The sequence below is a fragment of the Pan paniscus genome, chromosome 15, assembly GCF_029289425.2.
Source record: "Pan paniscus chromosome 15, NHGRI_mPanPan1-v2.0_pri, whole genome shotgun sequence".
NCBI lineage: Eukaryota > Metazoa > Chordata > Mammalia > Primates > Hominidae > Pan > Pan paniscus.
The window spans coordinates 69397946-69420634 of NC_073264.2; the positions used below are offsets into that span (position 1 = coordinate 69397946).

The 22689-nt window shown below is 41.9% G+C and overlaps 1 protein-coding gene across 7 annotated transcripts in view; it reads left to right on the top strand.

The window, feature by feature from the left end:
* The window catches only part of RAD51B (RAD51 paralog B), a 917968-nt gene that overhangs the window by 470974 nt on the left and 424305 nt on the right, over positions 1-22689 (top strand). For all 7 annotated transcript variants that reach the window (XM_034937708.3, XM_055097728.2, XM_055097729.2 and 4 more), the window contains exon 8: positions 8593-8689. In XM_034937708.3, coding sequence (XP_034793599.1) covers positions 8593-8689 — 97 coding nt within the window. The remainder of the gene's footprint in view (positions 1-8592; positions 8690-22689) is intronic.

A 22689-nucleotide genomic window follows, 5' to 3' on the forward strand; every position in this document is an offset into this window, starting at 1 on the left:
CTACACACCAAAGCAACTTGGCCACAGGACACGTACAGTGCAGCAGAAGGCTGGTAGGATAGTTTCTTCCACATCCATGTGAACCTCAGAGTCATCTGACCATTGGCCTTGTTCTCTTCCAGGTTCTAGCTGGCCAGAGACTTTTTTGGCCTCATACTAACTGCAAAATTGCACACAGTTGGCGAATACACCATTGGAAGCCACTGTGGCTGCATTGTCACAGTTCACCAATTGTGCATGTTATTTCCTGCAGTGGGCCCAAGATCACTGACAGGATGCCGTCGGGGTTGGGCTGAAGGTGGAAACAGCACACTAGCTTGCTGTTTGTGGCCTCTTTACAACTGCCGGCCCCATCTGAGATCCGGAACCAACACGTGCTAACCTCAGCCCATTGGGGCCAGTGGGGCAGCCGGCAGTGGAACCATAGCTCTCCACACCTATGTCTATGGCACGGTAGCTGCCGGCCCACAGTTTCCACTGCATCCCCTTGCATGTGCACCCCAAGAGAAGTAGGCCAAAGAGAAAGCTGCCTTAGGGAGCCACATGGTTATCTTGTGTGTTTACTTTTGCCAAATGGCAGACACAATTCTACTTCAACGCATTTTTCTGAACTCAGTGGTCAAAAGTAGCACGGAAGCACTACTTGTGTCAGCCCCCTCTGTGATTGAGCGAGTGTGTGCTTGTGCAAAGCTGAGGAGATTTTTTTTCACCTCCTCCTTCTGCATTCCCTCAGACTGAGCCACTCTCTTCTTTAGGGGCTCCCCTACTAGGCAGAGTGTTTCTCTAGCTTTGCCTGTGGATTTCACAGTGAAATCTACAGAAGACAGTTTTCCTCAGGGCTGATAATAAGAGGTATGAACTTATTAAGATTGGAAGCATTCTCACCATAAACACAAATTATTTCAAGTTGCTCCTTCATCCCTTTTTCCATCCCTTTTTCCTTGGCCACTGCCATTGGTTCTGTGTAGGATGGGTTTCTTAAGGTTAAAGATAAGCAATGCAAAGGTGGAATTTTGAGTACAGCACTCATCCTAATGTGAGTAAAATATATGAAACATTTATTCTAAGCAGACTGCTACATTAACAGTTGTTATACATTCATTCTCTGCATATCTTTTGTGGACTCAACACTTTTAGGTACAGAGAGGTTAGGAGAATTTCCCAGAATTGCACAGCAGGTTAGTGACAGTGCCAGAAATAAAAGGCTGCCTGACTCCCACACCCATGTTTTCTTCAAGCCAAATTGAAGTTTGGCCTCTTCTCCACAAATATTTCACCAGAAAAATTCCCCACAGCCTTTCAGAATTTCCCAGAAAACAATTGTTGTGCAGTCCTTCAAGATGGAAATGGCAGGCTGGAATATTGAAACCTTATCAGCTTTTATTCTAGAACTGACAGTTGATATTTTCTGAGCTGAAGCTAAGATAAAAGTTTATTTTTGTGTGTGTTTTTTTTAATCGTGGAATGATTTTTGATTTTCCAGAGCATGGCAAAACTAAGCCAGCAAATACTAAAACCACATTTGTTTTTGTGACGCTCAAACTCCGTAACAAATATTGGGTATCTCTTTACAAAGCTGGATGTGGACAGGAAGGGTTTGGGATGGGGAGAGGCATGCGTCTGGGAGCGTGGCCTTTCTGGACCTACCCTGTTCTCACTCTCTTCCTTCTGCCTCTTGCCCTCATTGCTTTCCTTATTCTCTTTCTTCCTCTTGTCTCCTTCTCACCTCCAGCTCCTACCACAGCAGACAGGTTGGGGCAGACACCGTCATGGTTGGGGAGCGGGAGGACAGCATGGGGAAAACCACTCCAGGCCTTTCTCTCAAACCTTAGTGATGAAAGGACTCAATGGACCTGAACAGTTTCTCACAGGAAAGTTCCGGTCTCTGTCTCCTTAAAAGCAAGGCATTCAGTAACCCTTAACAGAGCCAGGATTAAAACTTGAATTTCTGACTTATCCCAGGCCTCTGTTTGGATAGAAAGGCTAGGTCACTGTCATATATGGCAATTAGGATCACTTCAGATACAAAAGTAACATTTTTAAAGCTGTGCCTTAAGCAGAGAGACCATTTTTAGTACAAAAAGGAAAAAAAGATTAACTCTGCCTTCAGAGCTGATGAAAGGCAGAGCCTCGTCACTTTGAAAGCATTGGATTTAGTGCCAGGCGGGTTGGTGAGTAGACTCAGCACCCACATTCTCTTCTTGCGTCTCTCTCTGGCCACCCAGATTATCCAGGGGCTGCTGTTTACTTGAGAGCTAGAAGTATCAGGACGGACTATCACTGCACCTCGCCATCCTGGCCCAGTTAAAGTGATTTTGAAACTTCCTGATGTGTGTTAGATTGTGGCAGGTTTCTGCCAGGGAGTGGGCGGGAGGAGGAAGCAGGTGTTTTTATGGGCTAGAAATGCCCCTGAGATGCCTGAGGTTGCTTCGTGAATCCTCTAGCCCAGCCTACCCCTTCAACTCTGTTGCACAGAGACAGGAGTTCCATGAAAAGTTTAGTTTCAAAACTTCCCATGGGCGCCGGAAATGATAACCACATGTTATCAAGAGCCACTGAAAACCACCAAAAATTTGTCAAAATTCATATAAGATTGCCTCACATACTTGACTTTCATAGAAGCGGAAGCCATTGACCTACTTGATTTATGGTATTTATTAGCAGAGTCTGAAAAGACTTTTATCACAAGATTGATCTTGTTACAGTGTAGCATCTTGACCATCTTTCAGTGTATTTCTGGATATTAGATTTCTTTGTTTATTACTTTTATAGGTGGAATTCTCTAGACCATGACATTAAGGCCTGGAGAAGTCACCTGTCAGTAGATCTGAGCTGAGAGTTTCTCTCTCTTCTCCTGTGTCCCATGTTGCCTTAGGAAGGAGAGCAGGCAGGGAAGCCTGCATGCCCTTATCTCATCTGTACTATTGGTCTTAGGTGACTCCAGTTCACTTGGTGGAAAATGGAGATTACAAAATTTGCCTCTCAGCTGCCCCTACAGAAATCTCAGTGATGGCGTTTGTCAGATTCTTGGGTCCTTAAAAAATCTGACTTTTAAATATCGAATAATTATTTTGCTGATCATGAATATCTCTTCTGCTGACCAAACAGGACCAGATATCACATTCCAACCTATTCTATCCCTGGCTGACCACAAACTCCCTCTTCTTTGTCCCCCACCAAAAGTCAGGTAAAATGAGCTGTTTCTATCAAAGGCTGTGTCTTCAGGCCTGGCCATTTCCCACTCAGGTCTCCAGGGCTATCCAATTTTCTCTTCACTTGTACATTCTAGTACTCATGGAATGCTCCAGTATACAAAATGGCTACTCATGGGGCCCCCTCCCCTTCCACCCCACCAAAGATATTTCTAACCTTCAATGTAGAGTAAGTTAGAATTTACATATACATTGGCCCTTAAAGGCCAGGAACATTAAGCTTGAGCAGAGGGTAGGTGTAGTCTGGGTATAGTCTAGTCATAGCCTAGCTAAAGAAAGATGAGTCAGCTGAAGGTAGAGGGTCTGCATTGGGCACATAGACTGGCAGAGAGTTGGGCTCAGTTGGCCCAATCCTCTGACTAATGACCAGTTAATTCTGCTTATTCTCTCTTAACTCAAGGTATTTGCTGCCTTAAGCTACTTTTTAAATACTTAGTGGAAATAAGTCATCTATTTTCATTAGTGTGTGTGTTGTGTGTGTGTTGGTTGGATTTTCCTGGCCAGGAGCCTCTGCCTTCTGACCAAAATGACATTGATTTCCCAGCCTTCTGCCTTAGCAGTTCATCCCATCTTTAACTGGTTCCCCTCTATCTCTTTTCTCTAGCTTATATGCCTTGCTGGCTGTGAAAGGAGGACCTACTGGGTGGTCTATGAATCTATACCCTGTATTTCTTTTTTAAAGATCTTAATTTTTCTCCCTATTTTTCCTTGTGGGAAAGCATTAAAAATGGGACTCAAGGTCTATGTGACGCTATATGAGGTGCCATTTCCTATACAGGTGCACCTCTGTAAGCAACATACAGTTAAGAGGGCAATGCAAAGAAGCTTTGGGAGTAAGCATTCTCTCACATATAAAGTTGAGTTGAGACAGAAGTTACTTTATACAAATATAGGGTTTCTTGTTCCTTCTAATAGGTGGATGGTATTCTTCTTCCTCAAGAGAAGCTGATTAAGTTGGATTCTGTCTATTCCTGGCTTCAGACCTAATCATGACCATTAAAAATATCTATCTTTTCCTTTGTCCAAGAATCCCACTCTGGTCTTGCATTGTAATTGGTGGTGTTGGGGGTGTGTTGCGTGTTTTCAGTAAGCCTTATTTTAGGGAAATAGCAAAAATAGCATATGTACTTTCAATTAAATTGTTATTGCTTTTGAACATATTGACAGCAAATATTTGTTATTTGTCAGTAGTGGCCTATATGCTGTATAAAAGGGAATCAGGCATGGGTTTTATAGCTAAACAAGCAAGGTATAAATCAGCAAAGGATAACTAATGACAGTGATGGGGTAACATTTTCCATAGGCCGGGTACTGTGCTAAGGACTACCTGTGCGTTATCCAGCTGAATCCTCAGAACCATGTGAGCTAAGTATCATCATACCCAGAGAGACTATGAAGCTTGCTCCATGTCACACAGCGAGTAAATGGTAGAGCCCAGGATCTAAGTTCAGGTCTGATTCCAAAGCCCTTGTCCTAAATACTGTGCAAATTGCTCTTACACAAATTTAGTACTGAGCATCAGAAGACTCAGTCTTTCCCATGGAGCAAAGCAGCAGGAAAACCCCATGAAGCGTCAGTTAGAAACCAGACTGTGTTAAGAGTCTGTTTATAAATTATAATAGTATTTCATATGTTATTTTAAGAGTATAGTTTTCAAGTCTCTTGATTGCCTCAGAGGAAAATATACCTATAGTCTTCTTCCCAAGTTGTGATGATTGTAATCAATGCTTTGGGAAATGTTTTCATTCTATCCTTTTTGCTGAAAATAGATTTAGAAAACCACAACAATTCAGTAAGATGGCATGATTAGCAAAGCCCTGAGTTTGGTTGCTATGTATCCCTTTGGTGATTTGGCTTTAAGACATGTAATTAAAAGGGAGAGGATTATTAGCAAAATAAGTTAGGAGCTTGTTCTTTTGCCATTGGGGAGTGAATATTTTCTTCCCCATCTACTCTTTCACCAGAAGTGGAAATGATGCTGGGTATCTTTTGAGGTATATCTGTAGTTCAGTTTTAGGTTCTGTAAGGTAGCATTTCATTAGTTCTGTACAATAAAACCGTCATCTCAGTACAGGTTTCCATTACTGAACCAGTGAAGTGAGAATAAAATTGAGGAAAAGTGGTCTAAATATTTTAGTCAGTGCCTTGTCATTGAATTTGTAAGTTTCTGGAGCATACAGTACCTTTATATCTTGATTTCCCCCATGTATATGGTGACATGCTTTGCATGGTAGGTATTAAGTAAGAATTTTTTTCTCATTACTATTAACCATATCATTGGAGTCCCAATCATTTTCACCAAGCCATCATTTAAAAGAATCACAAAAATATTAGAGCTGACACATTTAGATCTCTCAGAAGTTCCACATTTTTTTTAACTAAGATAGACAAATACATTATTCAGTTCATTGGTAGATAAAGCACATAGTATTTTCAGAGCAATGTCAGTATCTTATTGGCCTTGAATAAAATAATGACTATATTTTTCTTACTAAGATTTTTACACAAATTCTTTGCAATTAAATAAAACTTAGGAAGGACTAAAATAGGTAGAAATGATCAGGCACCAAAGTATATCCTGATATAGAAAATTGTGATTTAGTGTTCTATTGTTAGAACCAACTGCCTGGAGCCTATGGCATATACTAATTTATTAACCTGTATATCCTCATTCTGAAGGAAATAATAACAATAACAACAATTGCTTCTATTTATTGAATATTTACTATGTGTCAGATACTTTAAGTATCTTACATTGATTGTCTCATTTAATTCTCATAAAAATTATATGAGATAGATATTATTTTACCTATGAACAAATGAAGCTCAAAGGTACACAGGATCAAAATTGGAATTTGAACCCAGTTTTACTGAACTTCAAAGCTCATACCCTATATTATAAAAGAGAAATGGCCGGGCATGGTGGCTCATGCCTGTAATTCCAGCACTCTGGGAGGCCGAGGTGGGTGGATCATTTTAGGTCAGGAGTTCTAGACAAGCCTGGCCAGCATGGTGAAACCCCATCTCTACTAAAAATACAAAATTAGCCGGGCATGGTGGCACAAGCCTGTAGTCCCAGCTACTTGGGAAGCTGAGGCAGGAGAAATGCTTGAACCTGGGAGGCAGAGGTTGCAGTGAGCTGAGATCACGCTATTGCACTCCAGACTGGGCAACAGAGTGAGATCCTGTCTCAAAAAAAAAAAACAGCAATGAACACAGTTCCTTATTTATACTCATAGAGCTGAATAGTTATTTCAAGGAGGCTACTTGACCATTTCCAACCACTTTAATTGAAGACATATCTTAGGTGATTCTCACCAGTCTATGGAAAGTAGCAATACAAAAGAATATGAGAGATAAGATTAGCAAATACTGAGTGGAATCCTGCAATATCTGATTATTGCTGCAGAGTGACTGCAGACTCACAAGCCCAGTGGGCACACAGAACTTAAAAGATTGTCTTTGCTACTCGAGTAATTCATTTCTTTACCTGACCTTGCCGTCCCGGTCCCTCTCAGCCCTCAATTAAGCTGCCATTGATATAGGATTTATAATGTGTCACTGGTCCATTCAGGATACAGTGACAGAGGTGTGGCTGAAAAGCTGGATAATAAAAAATGGAGGCAACTTCCATTTCTGTTCAAATCAGGGTAGCAACAAAACCATAGCTGACCCTTGTTTCAGACCAGCACAGTCCAGCTAGACAAATATTCCAAGCACTGAATTGTGCACTAAATGCCTAGTGCCCCTTTCAGAAGGGACATTTCCTCTGAGTGACCAAGATGCTCATAGTTTCTTCCCACGATGAGAACATCTAAACCTTGGAAAATGATTGTGGTATTCATTATGTTATAATTTTCCAGAAAAGAATCTGTATTTATTCTTCCTCTAGGCTTCTAAACAATAAGGTAGGTTTTACAAATGAGAATTTTTTAGGAATAGTTTCTTGACTATACCAAATTTGAAAATTTGTGTGGCATTCGACCACATGAATTAGGTAGTATTAGAGTCCTTTCCAGGGATCTGAAATGTTATGAACTTTATTTTGTATAAGTAGGATTATGCTCATTTGTGTCTTAAATACACAGTGAGACTTTGGACTTTTTTTTGTTAGAATTTTATGTTAGAATTTAACTATTTAAAAGAGGAGTGTTATTTCTTTAGAGTCAAACTCATTCATTCCTATATCACAAATTTGGAAATAAAACTCTGACTTTTAACGATAACAAGCAAAGAAGCCACAGGCATCCAAATTTTATTTTATTTATTTATTTTTATTTATTTATTTATTTATTTATTTATTTATTTATTTATTTATTTGAGACAGAGTTTCTCTCTTGTTGCCCAGGCTGGAGTGCAATGGCACGATCTCAGCTCACTGCAACCTCGGCCTGCCGGGTTCAAGCAATTCTCCTGTCTCAGCCTCCTTAGTAGCTAGGACTACAGGCGCCTGCTACTATGCCCGGCTAATTTTTGGTATTTTTAGTAGAGACAGGGTTTCTCCACATTGGCAAGGCTGGTCTCAAACTCCTGACCTCAGGCGATTCGCCCGCCTCAGCCTCCCAAAGTGCTGGGATTACAGGCATGAGCCACTGTGCCTGTCCCCAAATTTTAAATTATTAATTTTATTCAACACCAGTAATATCTTAGGTTGTGGTTGCAATTTTATTTTATTTTGTTTTTAATTTATTTTTGTTTATTTATTTATTTTTGAGATGGAATTTCGCTCTTGTTGTCCAGGCTAGAGTGCAATGGTGCAATCTCGGCTCACCACAACCTCCGCCTCTCGGATTCAAGCGATTCTCCTGCCTCAGCCTCCCGAGTAGAGTAGCTGGGATTACAGACATGTGCCACCATGCCTGACTAATTTTGTATTTTTAGTAGAGACTGGCCTTCTCCATTTGGTCAGGCTGGTCTCAAACTCCTGACCTTAGGTGATCCGCCTGCCTCAGCCTCCCAAAGTGCTGGGATTACAGGCATGAGCCACTGTGCCTGGTGGATATAACTTTAAAAATTAAAGTCTGATAAAATGTGTACATGTGCATTTAATTGTGGTTAGCTGCCTATCATTTAACCAATATGATAACACCCCTCAGTCCCAACTTACTCAGCATTTAGAATGAATTGGTAGAGGTTTTACTCTGAAAAAAGTCAGTCTATTTCCTCAGTTTTCTGGGTTTTGAATAACTGCTAGGCCTTGCCAGATAATTCTGGCCTAAAGATAAAGCTGGTGAAAGTCAGGGCTGGGGTTTTGCTACCTGTGTATTTATCAGTCTTCTCCTAAACCATAGTCTGCCTTTTGATAGCTCTAATAATTAATTTGGTCTTCCCTGTCTTTCTTCTCCCTTGCCCCCCACCCCTTCTCCCTGTCTGTTCACAGGTTATCTTGACGAATCAGATTACAACCCATCTGAGTGGAGCCCTGGCTTCTCAGGCAGACCTGGTGTCTCCAGCTGATGATTTGTCCCTGTCTGAAGGTAAGGAATCTGTCCTGGAGAGGCTGAAACTTGACACTGACATACAGCCCCACTGCCTCTCCACCTCCTGTTGAGAGCTGGGAGATATGGCTAATAGGCCCTGGCCAGTGAACCCAGCCGGAGCCTGTTGATTTAGGTTTGGCCACCTTTCCTGGCATCTGATCTCTTATATTGGGGAGTCTTTTGCCCTGCCTCTATAAGGGAGCTCCATTTGGAGGCCAGTCACTCCTCTGTGTGTTATTTCAAGTCCTTAGTATGAGGGCTGATGAATTGTTAAATGACTTTGTTTTTGAGACTGATACTCAAAGGTTGGCTTTCCCAGTGGTCCCCTAGCAATTTAGCCTTTTGCTTGTGCTGAGTTCTTTTGGACTAAAAAGCGTACATCAGTTTCATGTGCCAGAGATATGACATTCCTGATCAGCTTTACAGAAGATTAAGAAAAAAATCTCCACGCTGGTAAATCTGCAAAATTTTCTCCACCCTCCCCTGCTAGCAAAGGTCAGGCTGGCTATGGTTTCGATGGCAATAAGCTTTACGTAGCTGGGGAAATAACACCAATAAACCAGAGGGTGGTTTCTAGTTTTATTGAAAGTGCTTACTTGACATTTCTGAGTTGTTATCCTTGTAGTCTAGTATCTTTCATGCAGAATGCTGTGGGTCTGGGTAGACATGCGTAGCTCTTCCAGGCCCCTCCTCCCTTTCCACTTTCTGAGAATTGCTCATGAAGGAATACAGGAGACTTTTAGGCCTAGCAAGGCTCCTGGCTGGCTGCCCAGGTGGTCTTCTGCAGATCAGCTTTGCTTTATGGTCTTAGAAATTGCAAGAACCACACCTCTGCTTCTTAGTGGTGGCTTTAGGAGGGAAAACTAGTGGCTAATTTATGAAAACTGTACAATGCTTTGTGTACCCTCCTTCCAAGTTCAGGGATACATCATCATAACCCCTATCAGCGAGGCTGAAAACCTGAATCATCGAGCATTCCTCCCTCCTGAAACTTTTGTCATCAAGTCTGCTTAGTACTTCTTTCCGCATGTATCTTTCCTTTGTCCCCTCTTTTTTGTAATGTGTGTTGTGATCAGCAGATTTACTAAACTCCCAATTGAATTATTTTAATAACATCCAGATTGGCCTTCCCAGCTCTAGCCTCTACAGTTTCCATTCTGCCACTACCAAATTGAACTTCCCCGTCTGGCCTCGTTCTGCTCTGTTGCTCTCCTACTCAGAAATCTTAGAATAGTTTTTTTTGTTTGTTTCTTTTTTGTTGTTTGTTTTGTTTTTGTTTTTTCTGAGAATGAGCTAAAATCAGTAAGCTGATTTTAACATATTTAGGGATTTGGGATTTGTTAGCTTGAAATCAGCCATGGTGAAAGTATTTATACCATGGAAATCAGCAAATGCTGAAAATCAGGTGGCTTGTTTTTTTATTTCCTCCCTTTGCGTAGACTGGTTTTCAAAACACCACTAGATAAAGTGAATGATTTTAACCCTTCATAATCTGTCATTTCCTTTCTATTCAAATTTAGTTCCTGCCGATATCTTAGGTGAAGCTCCTATGCCAAGTGTGCCACTCTTGGCCTGCCCCTCCCCACTCCCAGCTCCAGGCCTGTGCAGAGACAGCTCACCTAGAACAGTGCTTCCCCCTTTCACTTCTTCTGCTTCTCGTCCCACATCCACTCCTTCGAGGCTTATTTAAAGACTGCCTCTTTCACAGAACCTGCTTGCCTATGGTCTCACTCTCTTTTTCCTCTGTGGCCGCTCTATCTGCTCAACTGTATAAAGAAAAAGTCTAGAAAATTAATTTAACTTTTCATGTTTTTCTGCCTAAATTGGCAGATTTTAAAGACACGACCATGTCATATTCTTTTTGTATCCATGTTGTTATCCAGTGACTAGCAAAGTTCTAGACACATACTAGGCAGTAAATAAATGCTGAATGAATATCACAGTAAATACTTCAGAAGAACAGTGACCATGAGAATCATATAAAGCACCTATGAACATTGTTAAAAATTGTTATAATTATTACACACACACATACACACATATACACACACACTTAATTCAGCTCTGAGGAGACCAGAATAGAGTAAACTGCTTCCTTATTTGAAAATCAGTAAGTACTTTTATTTGTGTTGCCTTCCTGGTTTATCTTAAGCAAAGAAGAAGAGCAAAACACATAGAAAAGAAATTGCTTCAGGGTTGCAGTATAACTGCCACAAGAAACCCCTGACTTGTGTTCATAGCAAAGGAAGAGTTACCAGGTTATCCTCCCAGAAATCCAAGAAAGAATGGAAATAATTGATTTTTCTAGATTTTTTTTGTATAGCTGAGCAGATAAAGAGGCTATATAAATATATTCCTGTAGTCTATAATGAAGGTTTTTATTAGTGGATTAGAATGAACAATGTCTTAGAACATTTATAGCCATTCAAATATATTACAATGGATGTTAAGTTCCTGTGATTTACACACACACACACGTGCACACGCATGTATAAATTGCTCTGTTTTGCTTCAAGCATTCATTGTATCAGCTTTGCCATTGTGTTATTAACTGTGGTGTTAGGCAGGCCCTTTTGATGACTTTGGGTCTCAGTTTCTTCTGTTACATGACAGGTTGGAAGAATACAAGATTGCTAAAGTGTTTTCCAGCTCTAGCATATAAGATCATGAGGTAGGTCTGAAGGTCAGGAGCATTCACCCACTGATGGGGTTTTAATTCTGACTTACAGAGTAGGAAGAATGGCCGTGTTGCTGATGTTGCCCTAGATTAAACACAATAAAAAGGATCTTTAATAAATCTTAGCACTGATACTTCGGCATACCTGCAGGAGCCTTTCCTCCCTGTGTGTTTTCTCTTTGTCACTCTGGGGACACTTCTGGTCTTGTCTGTCTGTCTCTCGCTCTCTCTGCCTCTCTCCACACAAAGGTGTACAAAATCAGAAGTGTGTGCAAACCAGTGAGAATGAGAAACACACTGGGATGGGGTGACTGGTCAATTTGCATAAGTTCCAAAAGTTCCATTCTCCCAATAGTTTGTGAATGGGATAGTTTGTGAAAGGCAGGCTGCAAATTGACAAGCACACTGCAAATATGAGGAGATATTTTAAGTAAATAGAGAAAATTCAGTTTGCCCTCTCATTCCTTCTCAAGGCACAAAGCTCAGGGGCAGGAGAAATGCCGGGAAAGTCCTTGGCCCTTGGGGTGTACTTCTCCCTTCTTTGGTTCTTCCACCTGGGAGCTGGATAACTCAACAGTGGAATGAAACCTCAATGAAGGGAATTATACCATGATGTCAAGCAGTGAACATGAGTCTACTTAATCCAAGCCAACAACTCAGCCACAAATTTAATAAGGCTGGTGGGGCAGGGAGACCCAGCAACACAAAAACAAAGAACTCTCAACTTTACAAACACTGGGAGGGCAACAGCTGGTCAGCCGAGATTAAAGGAGCGTGAGAGAGCACCTCCCATCTCCTGACTTCTCCTCCCCCATAGACGTCCCTGCAGCCAGCCAGGGCTCGCTTTTTACAGCCCTGTGCAGATGACCTTGTTCCAGCTAAGATAGGAGCTCTTTTGATCTCAGCAGGGGGATGCTCTGGGCCTGCAGCTGGCAGATATTAATAGTACAGGATCTGTTGGGGTGGAAGAGATCTCTCGGTTGGGCCAGGTCACTTGTATTCCCTCCTCTGCATCAGAGCAGAAGGGACTTCATTTCCCTGAGTCAGCCCCTGCTGCGTACTACTCCTCTTAGGTCAACTCAGATCATTTTATCGCTGGCTGCTCTTGGCTGCTTGTTCTCACCTCACAACTGTTTTCAAGGGAGCACTGTTTAAGCAGTGTACTGTGCACTGCAGCTGAAATCTATTACAGGACAGGGTAGACCTTGCCCCCCGCCCCCAAATCCCAGTGTGTGTCTCATACTCACTGGTTTGCACACACTTCTGATTTTGTATACCTTTGTGTGGAGACAGGCAGAGAGAGCAAGAGACAAGATCTGAAGTGTACACAGAGTGAGAAAGAGACAGCAATACAGGAAGGGGAGACTGTTGCAGGTATGCCAGAGTACCAATGCTAAGATTTCTGAAGGTCCTTTTTGTTGTGTTTAGGGCAACATCAACAACACAGTCATTTTTCCCACTCTGTAAATCAGAATTAAACCCTATCATTGGGTGAATGTTTCTGATCTTCAGGCCCTCCTTATGATCTTAACTGTTAGAGCTGGAAAAGACTGTAGCAATCTTCTAGTATCCACTCTGTCATTCAACAGAAGAGATAGGGACAGAAATAAGGATTTTTTCTACATTGTTCTAGACTAGGTACTTTGAGTCACAGTATTTTCTTCTTCAGATTTCATTTCATTGACAGAAGTTCAGACATATAGGTTATTATAGAGTTCCCTGCTCAGTTATTGTGACTGTTGTGTGGCCAAGGACACGTTTCTTAGCCCTTGCCAATTCTTCCTTATGGTCATTGGAGATACTAAGAATTGTTGGACCTCAGTCATAGGTAACATCTCTTTCCCCCAGAGTGATTAATAGAGAAGGGATCTAACAGTCCAAATGGCCTAAGATGCCATATCCTATTCCAAAGTCACCTGGGATTTGAGCAGAACCAGCTGAGTGCCCACCTACAGTTGGTAGGTGAGATTTGACAGATGGTAACAGTGAGCCCTGTGCAAGATTGAAGCTATAGACCATTGGCTTGCTTTCTTCTGACGATTTAACAGAGTAGCAGTTACTTCATTATGGTGACATGGCCCACTTCAGGAGTTCCACATGGCTTTATGGAAAAGAAGACATTATTAGGCTGCCATCTTGGTATTCCCAGCATCTGGCATGTTGTATCCTGTTTTCTGCATTACTTGTTTTCCGATAGACCATAGCACATGAAAACTAAAAATGTAAAATGTGTGGATAGGTCAAGGAAAGAACACAAGAGAAATAGCAGCACTTCCTAGAACCAAGAGTGGTTTCTAGTTTTATTGTTGGAAGGCTTTCTATTCTGGTTGGAGTCAGGGGAATTGATGGCTGATTTCATGTGCAAGAGAAAGTATTTGGGGATTCATATTCCCTACCAAACCATCCCTGCGAAAAGCTGGAGTCCATTTGAAAGATTATATGCAAGTTTGTGGCTTGTGTTCTCTTTTAAAATAAGTTCAACAAGCAAGACAGCTCAGAATGGTTGGGACAAATCAGAGACTCATGGTTGTGAAAGAAGCAAACTTCAAAGCGTGGTATGAATTTTCAAGTCTTATTTCCACTCTTGCTTTCCAGCTGGATCTGCTCTGGATTTACTGCAGGATGTTTGAAAATGTGGCTCCCTGCTAATCTCAGACAGTTGCTATGATCAATGGTTTCTTTCATTTCCGATAAAAAACACTGGTGTTTCTACTTAAATTGTGTGTATTTTCAGCTTTATTATTATAGTTGTGATTTATTGTCCTGCATTACCCAAATTTGTAATCCATTAACCACAGACTTTGGGGGGGGTTGGTCAAGTTAGCCGAAATCTCTACATGCTTTAGCTCCAAGGCCCTTCACAGCCCAATCTCAGACTAAATGTTCATTGGTTTGTGTAGGGCCATGTACCAACGGGTATGAGTGGAGTAGTTTTAAAAATCCACTCCTTGGGGGTATGGTGCAAGTTGGCTGTAATTAGTACTTTGAAAGCCTAAGGTGTCACCATGTGACTACAAAGTTAATATTAACAACTATGATCAACATTATTAACATTAGCTTTTCCATAGTATTTTTAATTGTCTTAAAATGATGAATTTCTTAATCTACCTCAAGCAACTGAAGCATGAAGGAGAGAAGAGAATTGCTGAAAGGCCACACAGTGAGAGCTGGTGTGCTGGGAACAGAAGTCAGAGCCCCTCCCGTGAAGTTTTAAATTTGGTTACTGCTGCCTCTTAGGAGTGAGTTTTGGATAAAAATGTTTAAGTGTCCTGGTGACCTTTCAGTTTTTGTTTCCAAAGCCACAGACTATATCAACACACACGATTTTACATGGTTCTATTCACAAGGGCACACGCCGGCCAGTGCTCTACTTCCCTGGTATTCAGGAGTCCATAGCACTTGACTGGGCATATGTCTTCCAGCAGCTGTTCAGATGCCATGAAAGGCCTGATTTATAGAAAAAGATTAAAAGCACCAAAAAATGTGTGGTATTCGGCTAAAGAAAGCTTAAATATTATGTGAGGTAGGGGGAGGCTAGAGTTGAGAGGAGATGGGCACAGCCTACAAATGTCAGAAAAGCTGTAAATCCCAAAAGGGAGAGGAATGTGTTGAGGATTTTCAGCCTGGAGGCCAGGGGGCAATGTAACCTCAGCTGGGAGAACAAAAGGAGAAAGGGAACATTAAAGTCAACCACCAGGAAGTGCTTCTTGGTCAGGAGCTCTGTTTTGCTGGTGCTAGTTTGTCAAAAGGAGGCACATTTGAAGCACGAGATGCATTGCAGTCAAGTTAGATGAGAGCCAGAGAGGTTTCTTTGGGGAGCAGTCCTTGAGGTAGTTTGTGTGGGAGTTGGGCTAGCTTTAAAAGTAGTTTCCCCTCACCCTCAAATCTTTTTACCGTCTAGAATTTACTGTCTAATTTCTCAAATCTGCACTGTTTCTGTTAAGGTCTCAATGTCAAGAAGGCTGGAGGGACAAAAACACCAAGGCATCTTTGTCAGTTGCCTCAGCTAGAGAGGTGACGATAGGGCGAAAAGCCGAGAGAATGGGATGCCAAGAGGTGGTGTGATTCCAGAGGCCTTCAAGTTAGAAGGACTCTCTGAGAAGAGATCCTTGTTTTCCATCACTGCAGAGAATGCTATACCAAGGGCGAGAGGCCTCTAGGTCAGAGATCATAAAGAAGAAAAGAATGGCTGGATTTTAGGGGTGGTGCCCAATGATTAGTTTGTGTTGTAATGTGGCATGAAGCGTCTTCAGAATGCATTTGCGATGTTTACTAGGATTTGGAGAAGGATCGTAACAAGGTCTAGCAAGGCAGTCTAGCCCAAGGAGGGTCCAGTTGAGGTCCGAACTAGTTTCTGATATCTATCCCTTCCAAAACTGCATGTTTAATTAAAGAACAGCCCTCCTCTATCTTCCCCAGATAGAGGAGGGCTGTTCTTCAGTCGAAGATATGGAGTGGTTGTGTTTCTCTACCAAAACCTTTATTCCATTTTCTCAAATTTTAGCACACATCAGAATCACCTGGGGGGCACATTAATACACACATTATGGACCATATACTCTATGCCTGGCATCGTATGTTTATTATCTCATGTAGTCCTCACAACCACCCTCTGAGGATAGTGCAGTTGGCCCTCCTTATCCATGAGTTCTGCATCCATAGATTCAACCAACCATGAATCAAAAAATAGTAGGGGAAAAATGGATGATTGCATCTGTGCTGAACACAGACCTTTTTCCTTGTCATTATTCCCTAAACAGTACAGTATAACAACTATCTACATAGCATTTACACTGTATTAGGTATTATAAATAATCTAGAGATTATTTAAAGTATCCAGGAGGATGTGTGTAGGTTACATGCAAATACAATGCCGTTTTATATAAAGGACTTGAGCATCCATGGATTTTGATGTCTGCAGGGGGCTCTGGAATTATTCCCCTGCAGATACTGAGGGACAACTGTATTAATTATCCCATTTTGTGGATGAAGGAACTGGGGCTTAGAAGGCAACACAATTAGTGGCAGAGTCAGGATTTCCACCTAGGGAGACTGGCTCCAGAGGTACATTTTTATCCACTAAGCTCTTTTTTAAGGATACAATTGAGATTATCATGACTATGTATAAATAGGAACTAAAATACAGCCAGATCACATGGGTATTGGGAAGGTTGAAACTTAGGTTATTCTCTTCATTTATCTCATCTCTGTCTTGCCTTTCCATGACACTGACACTTGACTTTATGATCTAATTGACCCATTTTATCTTTCACACCTAGTAATTGTGTTCATGGGTTGTCTTTTCATCCATTCAGCCATAACGGTAAAGAAGATGGCCAGTACACCTATCCTTTCAGCAGGGTCCATTGATGGGGGGCATTTTCTTATAAGGGGCTATATATGAAGGACAGATTCCTTTTGAAGGGAGGTAAATACCCAAACATAACATCTAATAGAAGGACTTTGTCCAGCTGAGCAGATATTATAAGTTTGTTAAGTAGGACTGTGTAGCTCTGTTGACCCCTTTAGTCATTTTCATTCTCAGCATCTTCTCCTTCTTCCATTTATTATTTATTAATTTATTTAGAGACAGGGTCTCACTCCATTGCCCTCACTGTAGCCTTGGCCTCCCAGGCTCCAGTGATCCTCCCACCTCAGCCTCCCAAGTAGCTGGGACTACAGGCATGCACCGCCATGCCTGGCTAATTTTTTCAGTTTTGTTTTGTAGAGACAGGGTCTTGCTATCCTGCCCAGGCTGGTCTCAAACTCCTGGCTTCAAGCAATCCTCCTGCCTCTACCTCCCAACATGCTGGGATTACAGGTGTAAGCCACCACGCCCAGTGCTCTCCTTTCAAATAAAAATTTTGATAGAAGTTACCTATCACTAGTCCATGCCATCAAGCCAATATACTGTTTTAAAAATGAAATGTAAAAATATTTTCTTTTAGCCCCAGGTAACCTGGCTCCTCCTTGATCTAATTTTCTTTATACCAATAATCAGCCTTTGAATTTGTCTTCAGGAGGGGAGAGATGTCTCTTCTGTTTATCCAGAATCCACTCGCTACTCTAAACTATTATTATCTGGTGAGATATGAGGCCTAAATTTAACCATGTATAAGTTACCTCATATTCAGGGACATATAACAGAGGCACATTAGCTAGCGCAGGCTGTCCCCATGGTCAGCCATGATCTATCCACTGCTTGAGCAAGGGAAGCCAGAGAAGACAAGAGGGCAGCTGGATAACTAAAATATGTGCAGTGGAGAACTCTGTGTCTGTTAGTTACATCCTTTTCATGATTTACAGTATACAAGAGCAAAATTACTCTCTACCCTCAGGGGAGTGTCTGAGTTTTGTGGGTTAAATGCAAATGTATATGTGTATATGTGCAGTGTATGTGTGTGTGTTGAAGGTGGAGGTTCCCGTCTTTAATAGAAGGCCTTTTTAGGTTATGATGTTGATTTTTTTAAACCATACTTCCATCTAATAGGCTCATCAAAGCAGCTAAGGTAATCACATTTCCTGGCACTGTCATCTCCAGCTATAGAGGATGAAAGAAATCCAGTGGACAGGTTTAAGGAGACAAATTTTTTTTTGTTTTAAAATATGATGTTTAGGTAAATGAAGCTAGAAAAGCCTCAAAATAAATTCCTTCTGAGTAGGACTCTAGGCCAGAGATAGAATAAGCAATTGAAATCTTTCAATGTAGACCCCAGAAAACAAACAACAGTCGATAAGTGGCTGCCAGAGACCAAGGGGTGGATCCAAGGCCAGCCAGGAAGAAGTTTCTTCCTCCTTCAGGGACAAAACTAAAACTGAGGGAAACAGCTCTTGCCCTTTGACTGGATACTACAAAACTAAGGTAAATCAGCAGAAAGTCCTGTCTTAGGGTCATTAGAATGTGAGGTTTTTTTTGTTTGTGTGGTTTTTTTGTTTTTTTGTTTTTTTTGAGACACAGTTTTACTCCATCGCCCAGGCTGGAGTGCAGTGGCATGATCTCCACTCACTGCAACCTCCACCTCCCACACTCAAGCAATTCTCATGCCTCAGCCTCCTGAGTAGCTGGGATTACAGGCATGCACCACCACGCCTGGCTAATTTTTTTATATTTTTAGTGGAGATGGGGTTTTGCCATGTCAGCCAGGCTAGTCGAACTCCTGACCTCAAGTGATCCACCTGCCTCGGCCTCCCAAATTGGTGGGATTACAGGAGTGAACCACTCCGCTTGGCCAGAATGTAAGTTCTTGTGGGCAGGAATTTTTGTCACTTTTGTTCAGTGCTGGATCTCCACATCTTAGAAAAGTGCTTGACAATAATAGTTAATAAATAATTGATGATAATAAATACTGTATGATGAATGGCAATAGGCAATTCAGGGAACCATGTGAGAAAGGAAAGAACAGAAGTGGAACAGCTCAGCTTTTGAAGGAGAAATCTCCCACCTTCACACAAGGGTGGTGACTGAGTAGCTTAGTTTGATACACTATAATGATATTTATTAGCCACCTACCATCTGCTAGGTCATGTGTTGGACAGGTGCTTGGGACACATAGACAAATGCTACAGTCCCTGCTCTATGGGAAGCTCACAATCAGGGGAGGGGAAGGGCTGTGGCTATGACGGACGAGTAAGCAGGTTACATTTGGTGTCATGATGGCATTAGGTTTGGGATGTTTTTGGGGAACAGATAGGAGTCCTGGCTTGGGGATAGAGGCTCTCTAGGAACTTTACAACAAGGAGGCACGTGAAGAATTAACAGCAGTTCTTAACAGGAGAGAGAGAAGGGGAAAGTGCACCTGGCAGAGGGAAAAGCCCCCATCATGGAATCCAGGCAGGGTGTAGAGCCAGGCAGGGGCCGGATTGCCGAGACCAGCTCAGTTGGGGAGACCCTAACCCAGTGGCGCTAGAGGAATTAAAGACTCACACAGAAATATAGAGGTGTGAAGTAGGAAATCAGGGGTCTCACAGCCTTCAGAGATGAGAGCCCCGAACAGAGATTTATCCACATATTTATTAACAGCAAGCCAGTCATTAGCATTGTTTCTATAGATATTAAATTAACTAAAAGTATCCCTTATGGGAAACGAAGGGATGGGCCAAATTAAAGGAATAGGTTGGGCTAGTTAACTGCAGCAGGAGCATATCCTTAAGGCACAGATCACTCATGCTATTGTTTGTGGCTTAAGAATGCCTTTAAGCAGTTTTCCACCTTGGGCAGGCCAGGTGTTCTTGCCCTCATTCCCATAAACCCACAACCTTCCAGCGTGGGCATTATGGCCATCATGAACATGTCACAGTGCTGGAGAGATTTTATTTATGGCCAGTTTTGGGGCCAGTTTATGGCCAGATTTTGGGGGGCTTGCTCCCAACAGAAAGGTCTTATTCCTCATGCTGATCAGTTTGAATTTTTCCTGAGGGTAATAGGGAGCCATTGAAATAGGGAAGTATAAAGAAAATGTGGCACATAGACACTGTGGAATACCATGCAGCCATAAAAAAGGATGAGCTCATGTCCTTTGCAGGGACATGGATGAAGCTGGAAACCATCATTCTCAGCAAACTAATCCAAGAACAGAAAACCAAACACCGCATGTTCTCACTCATAAGTGGGAGCTGAACAATGAGAACACATGGACACGGGGAGGGGAACATCACACACCAGGTGGGGGGCTAGGGGAGGGATAGCATTAGGAGAAATACCTAATGTAGATGACAGGTTGATGGGTGCAGCAAACCACCATGGCACATGTATACCCATGCAACAAACCTGCACGTTCTGCACATGTATCCCAGAATATAAAGTATAATAAAAAAAAAAAAAGAAAAGAAAAAGAAATATGGAAGTGACAGAATCATTTTGTAGTTGGAAGCAGTTTCTCAGGCAGCCATTTACAGGTTAGGGGGATGGAGATGAAACTATAGAACTTGGATTTTGATCTCTTTGAGGCAAGTCACTTTGGGGTGGGGTTAGCCCTAAACTTCTTAAAGCAATGAGAACTTTAGAATAAGTTTTAACCTTTCTGAGATGTTGGGTGGCCAGGTCCGGTTCTAGCTTCCCACCTTACCAACCCAGGAGAGATTTCTTTGGTATACCAGCCTTCTGAATAACATCAGGTGAGCCCTCCATTTATCAAGGCGCCTAATAGTTAGAAATAGTGTCAGGCTATCTATAACTCTGCTAGGATGTGAGAGAAAATAGCAAATGACTTAAAGTACTAAATGGAACTATGAGGGCTCTGTGTGGTGGCTCATACCTATAATCCCAGCACTTTGGGAGGCTGAGGTGGGCAGATCACTTGAAGCCAGGAGTTCAAGACCAGCCTGGCCAACATGGCGAAACACCAGCTCTATGAAAAATACAAAAATTAGCTGGATGTGATGGTGCATGCCTGTAATCCCAGCTACCCAGGAGGCTGAGGCACAAGAATCACTTGAGCCTGTGAGGTGGAGGTTGCAGTGAGCAGAGATGGTGCCACTGCACTCCAGCCTGGGCGAGAGAGCAAGACTCTGTCTCAAAAAAAAAAAGGCACTATGGAAATTAATACAAGTGTTATGTTCCTTTTGCTAATGATTGCAATAATAATATTGAGTGCCTATTATGTGTCAGGCACTATACTAAGCACATAAAAATGCAACAACTTAGTGGGGTTCAATTATCACCCTCAATTTAGAAACAAAGAAACTGAAGTACGAAGTATTTCCATAACTTGCTGATGATCGCATAACTAGTAATTAGTTGGCATTCAAACCTAGAGTCTTGCTTTAGAGTCTGTGCTCTTGACCAGTATACCATACTCAGCTCTTCAAGATGATCATACAACTACCTCAGCTAGAGCTTATGATCACATATTTCTGTCATTGTTAGAGTTGAGAGGTTTCCATGTATCACTATAATTGCAGCTGTTTATGTGTGCCCTGAAATCTCTATGCTGATAGTCAGTAGAAAAGCAGTGTGTTTTAACAGAAGCTGAAGCACTGCATTTAGAATTGGGAGACTTGTATTCAAGGACCAGCTTTGCCACAAACCATCTGTACTATTTTGAGCAAAGCACTTAACTTCCCTGGACCTCAGTTCCCTCAGCTATACACATAAGAGCTTGCATTAGGTGAAGCTGGCAGGCCTTTCAGTTTGCTTCTTCTGTCACATTCTGTCTTCGGTGAGCAAATTGGTATGTTCAAGCCTCAGACGGGCTTCTCTGTTCACCTCTTGAAGAAGGCTGGACCAACCCATCTATGAGCATTTTGTCACATTTCTTTTGTCACTGTTATTATATTGGATATCTAGAGCAGCAATCTTTTGAATCTATAACCCATCATTTTTTAGCATATTGCCCCAAAGTATGGAAAATTGCTGCCAAAAACTGTAGTGCTACTATATAAAGTTATATAAAACACACCAGAAATAGAATTTTTAAAATATGAAGTGGGTTCTAGTAATTTTTCCCTACATCCCGTTGAGTCATTGTGATGTATTCCCACCACTTGGTATAGTTCAAATTTCTCCCTTCCTTGTTTTTACTGCAGAACTCTTTACTGTCCCAAGTAGAGTGAGACTGAAACCAAAATTTGAGCACTGGGTCCATTCATTCAATTGTTCATTCATTTACACGTTAAGTATGAAGCATCTATAATGTGAAATGCTTGCTGAATTTTCAGGAGGCCATAAGAACGGTATCAGGCTTGGCCTCTCCCCTCTCAAACATAAAGGCTAATTCTAGTGTTTATCAGTTTTATCTGGTTGGAACCCTAGAATTCCTGCATACTGTAATGAAGCTAAACTTTACATCTAAACTGGCTATATGTATTGCACTACAGTGCATAAGACAAGAAAAGTTACAAAAAGAAGGAAAATCCAGAACGTGAGGCCCACAGACATGAAACAGTTGAAGTCACACTGTAGTACAGCATCTAATGAATTGCCAGGATGAGAGAAGCAGATTTTTAATATCAGAGGCATTCACAGAAAGGAGAGATCATCATGATCTTTGTGATGGAGGCTTGGACCACTGCCTTAGGATGTCAAGGCAGAACTAAGATGGGCCCCTTGGTTGGTCTGTCCTGACTCACTGTGTCTGCAGTGCCTGGATATCAGCCAGCAGACCACCTCCATCATTGAGTTAGACCCACTTACAAGGTGGCAGGCTATTAACCAGTCCCCTGTTCCACTGAGAACTTGCCAGGCTGGCCATCATAGCATGGTATAGGTTGAAGTAGCTTAGTACCTGTGGTGGGTGACTCTTTTTCTTGGCCAGCTGTTTAATGAGCACCAAATGAAGTAAAATGCTGCTTGGTTCCTCTCCTCTCTTCAGACACAAACAAT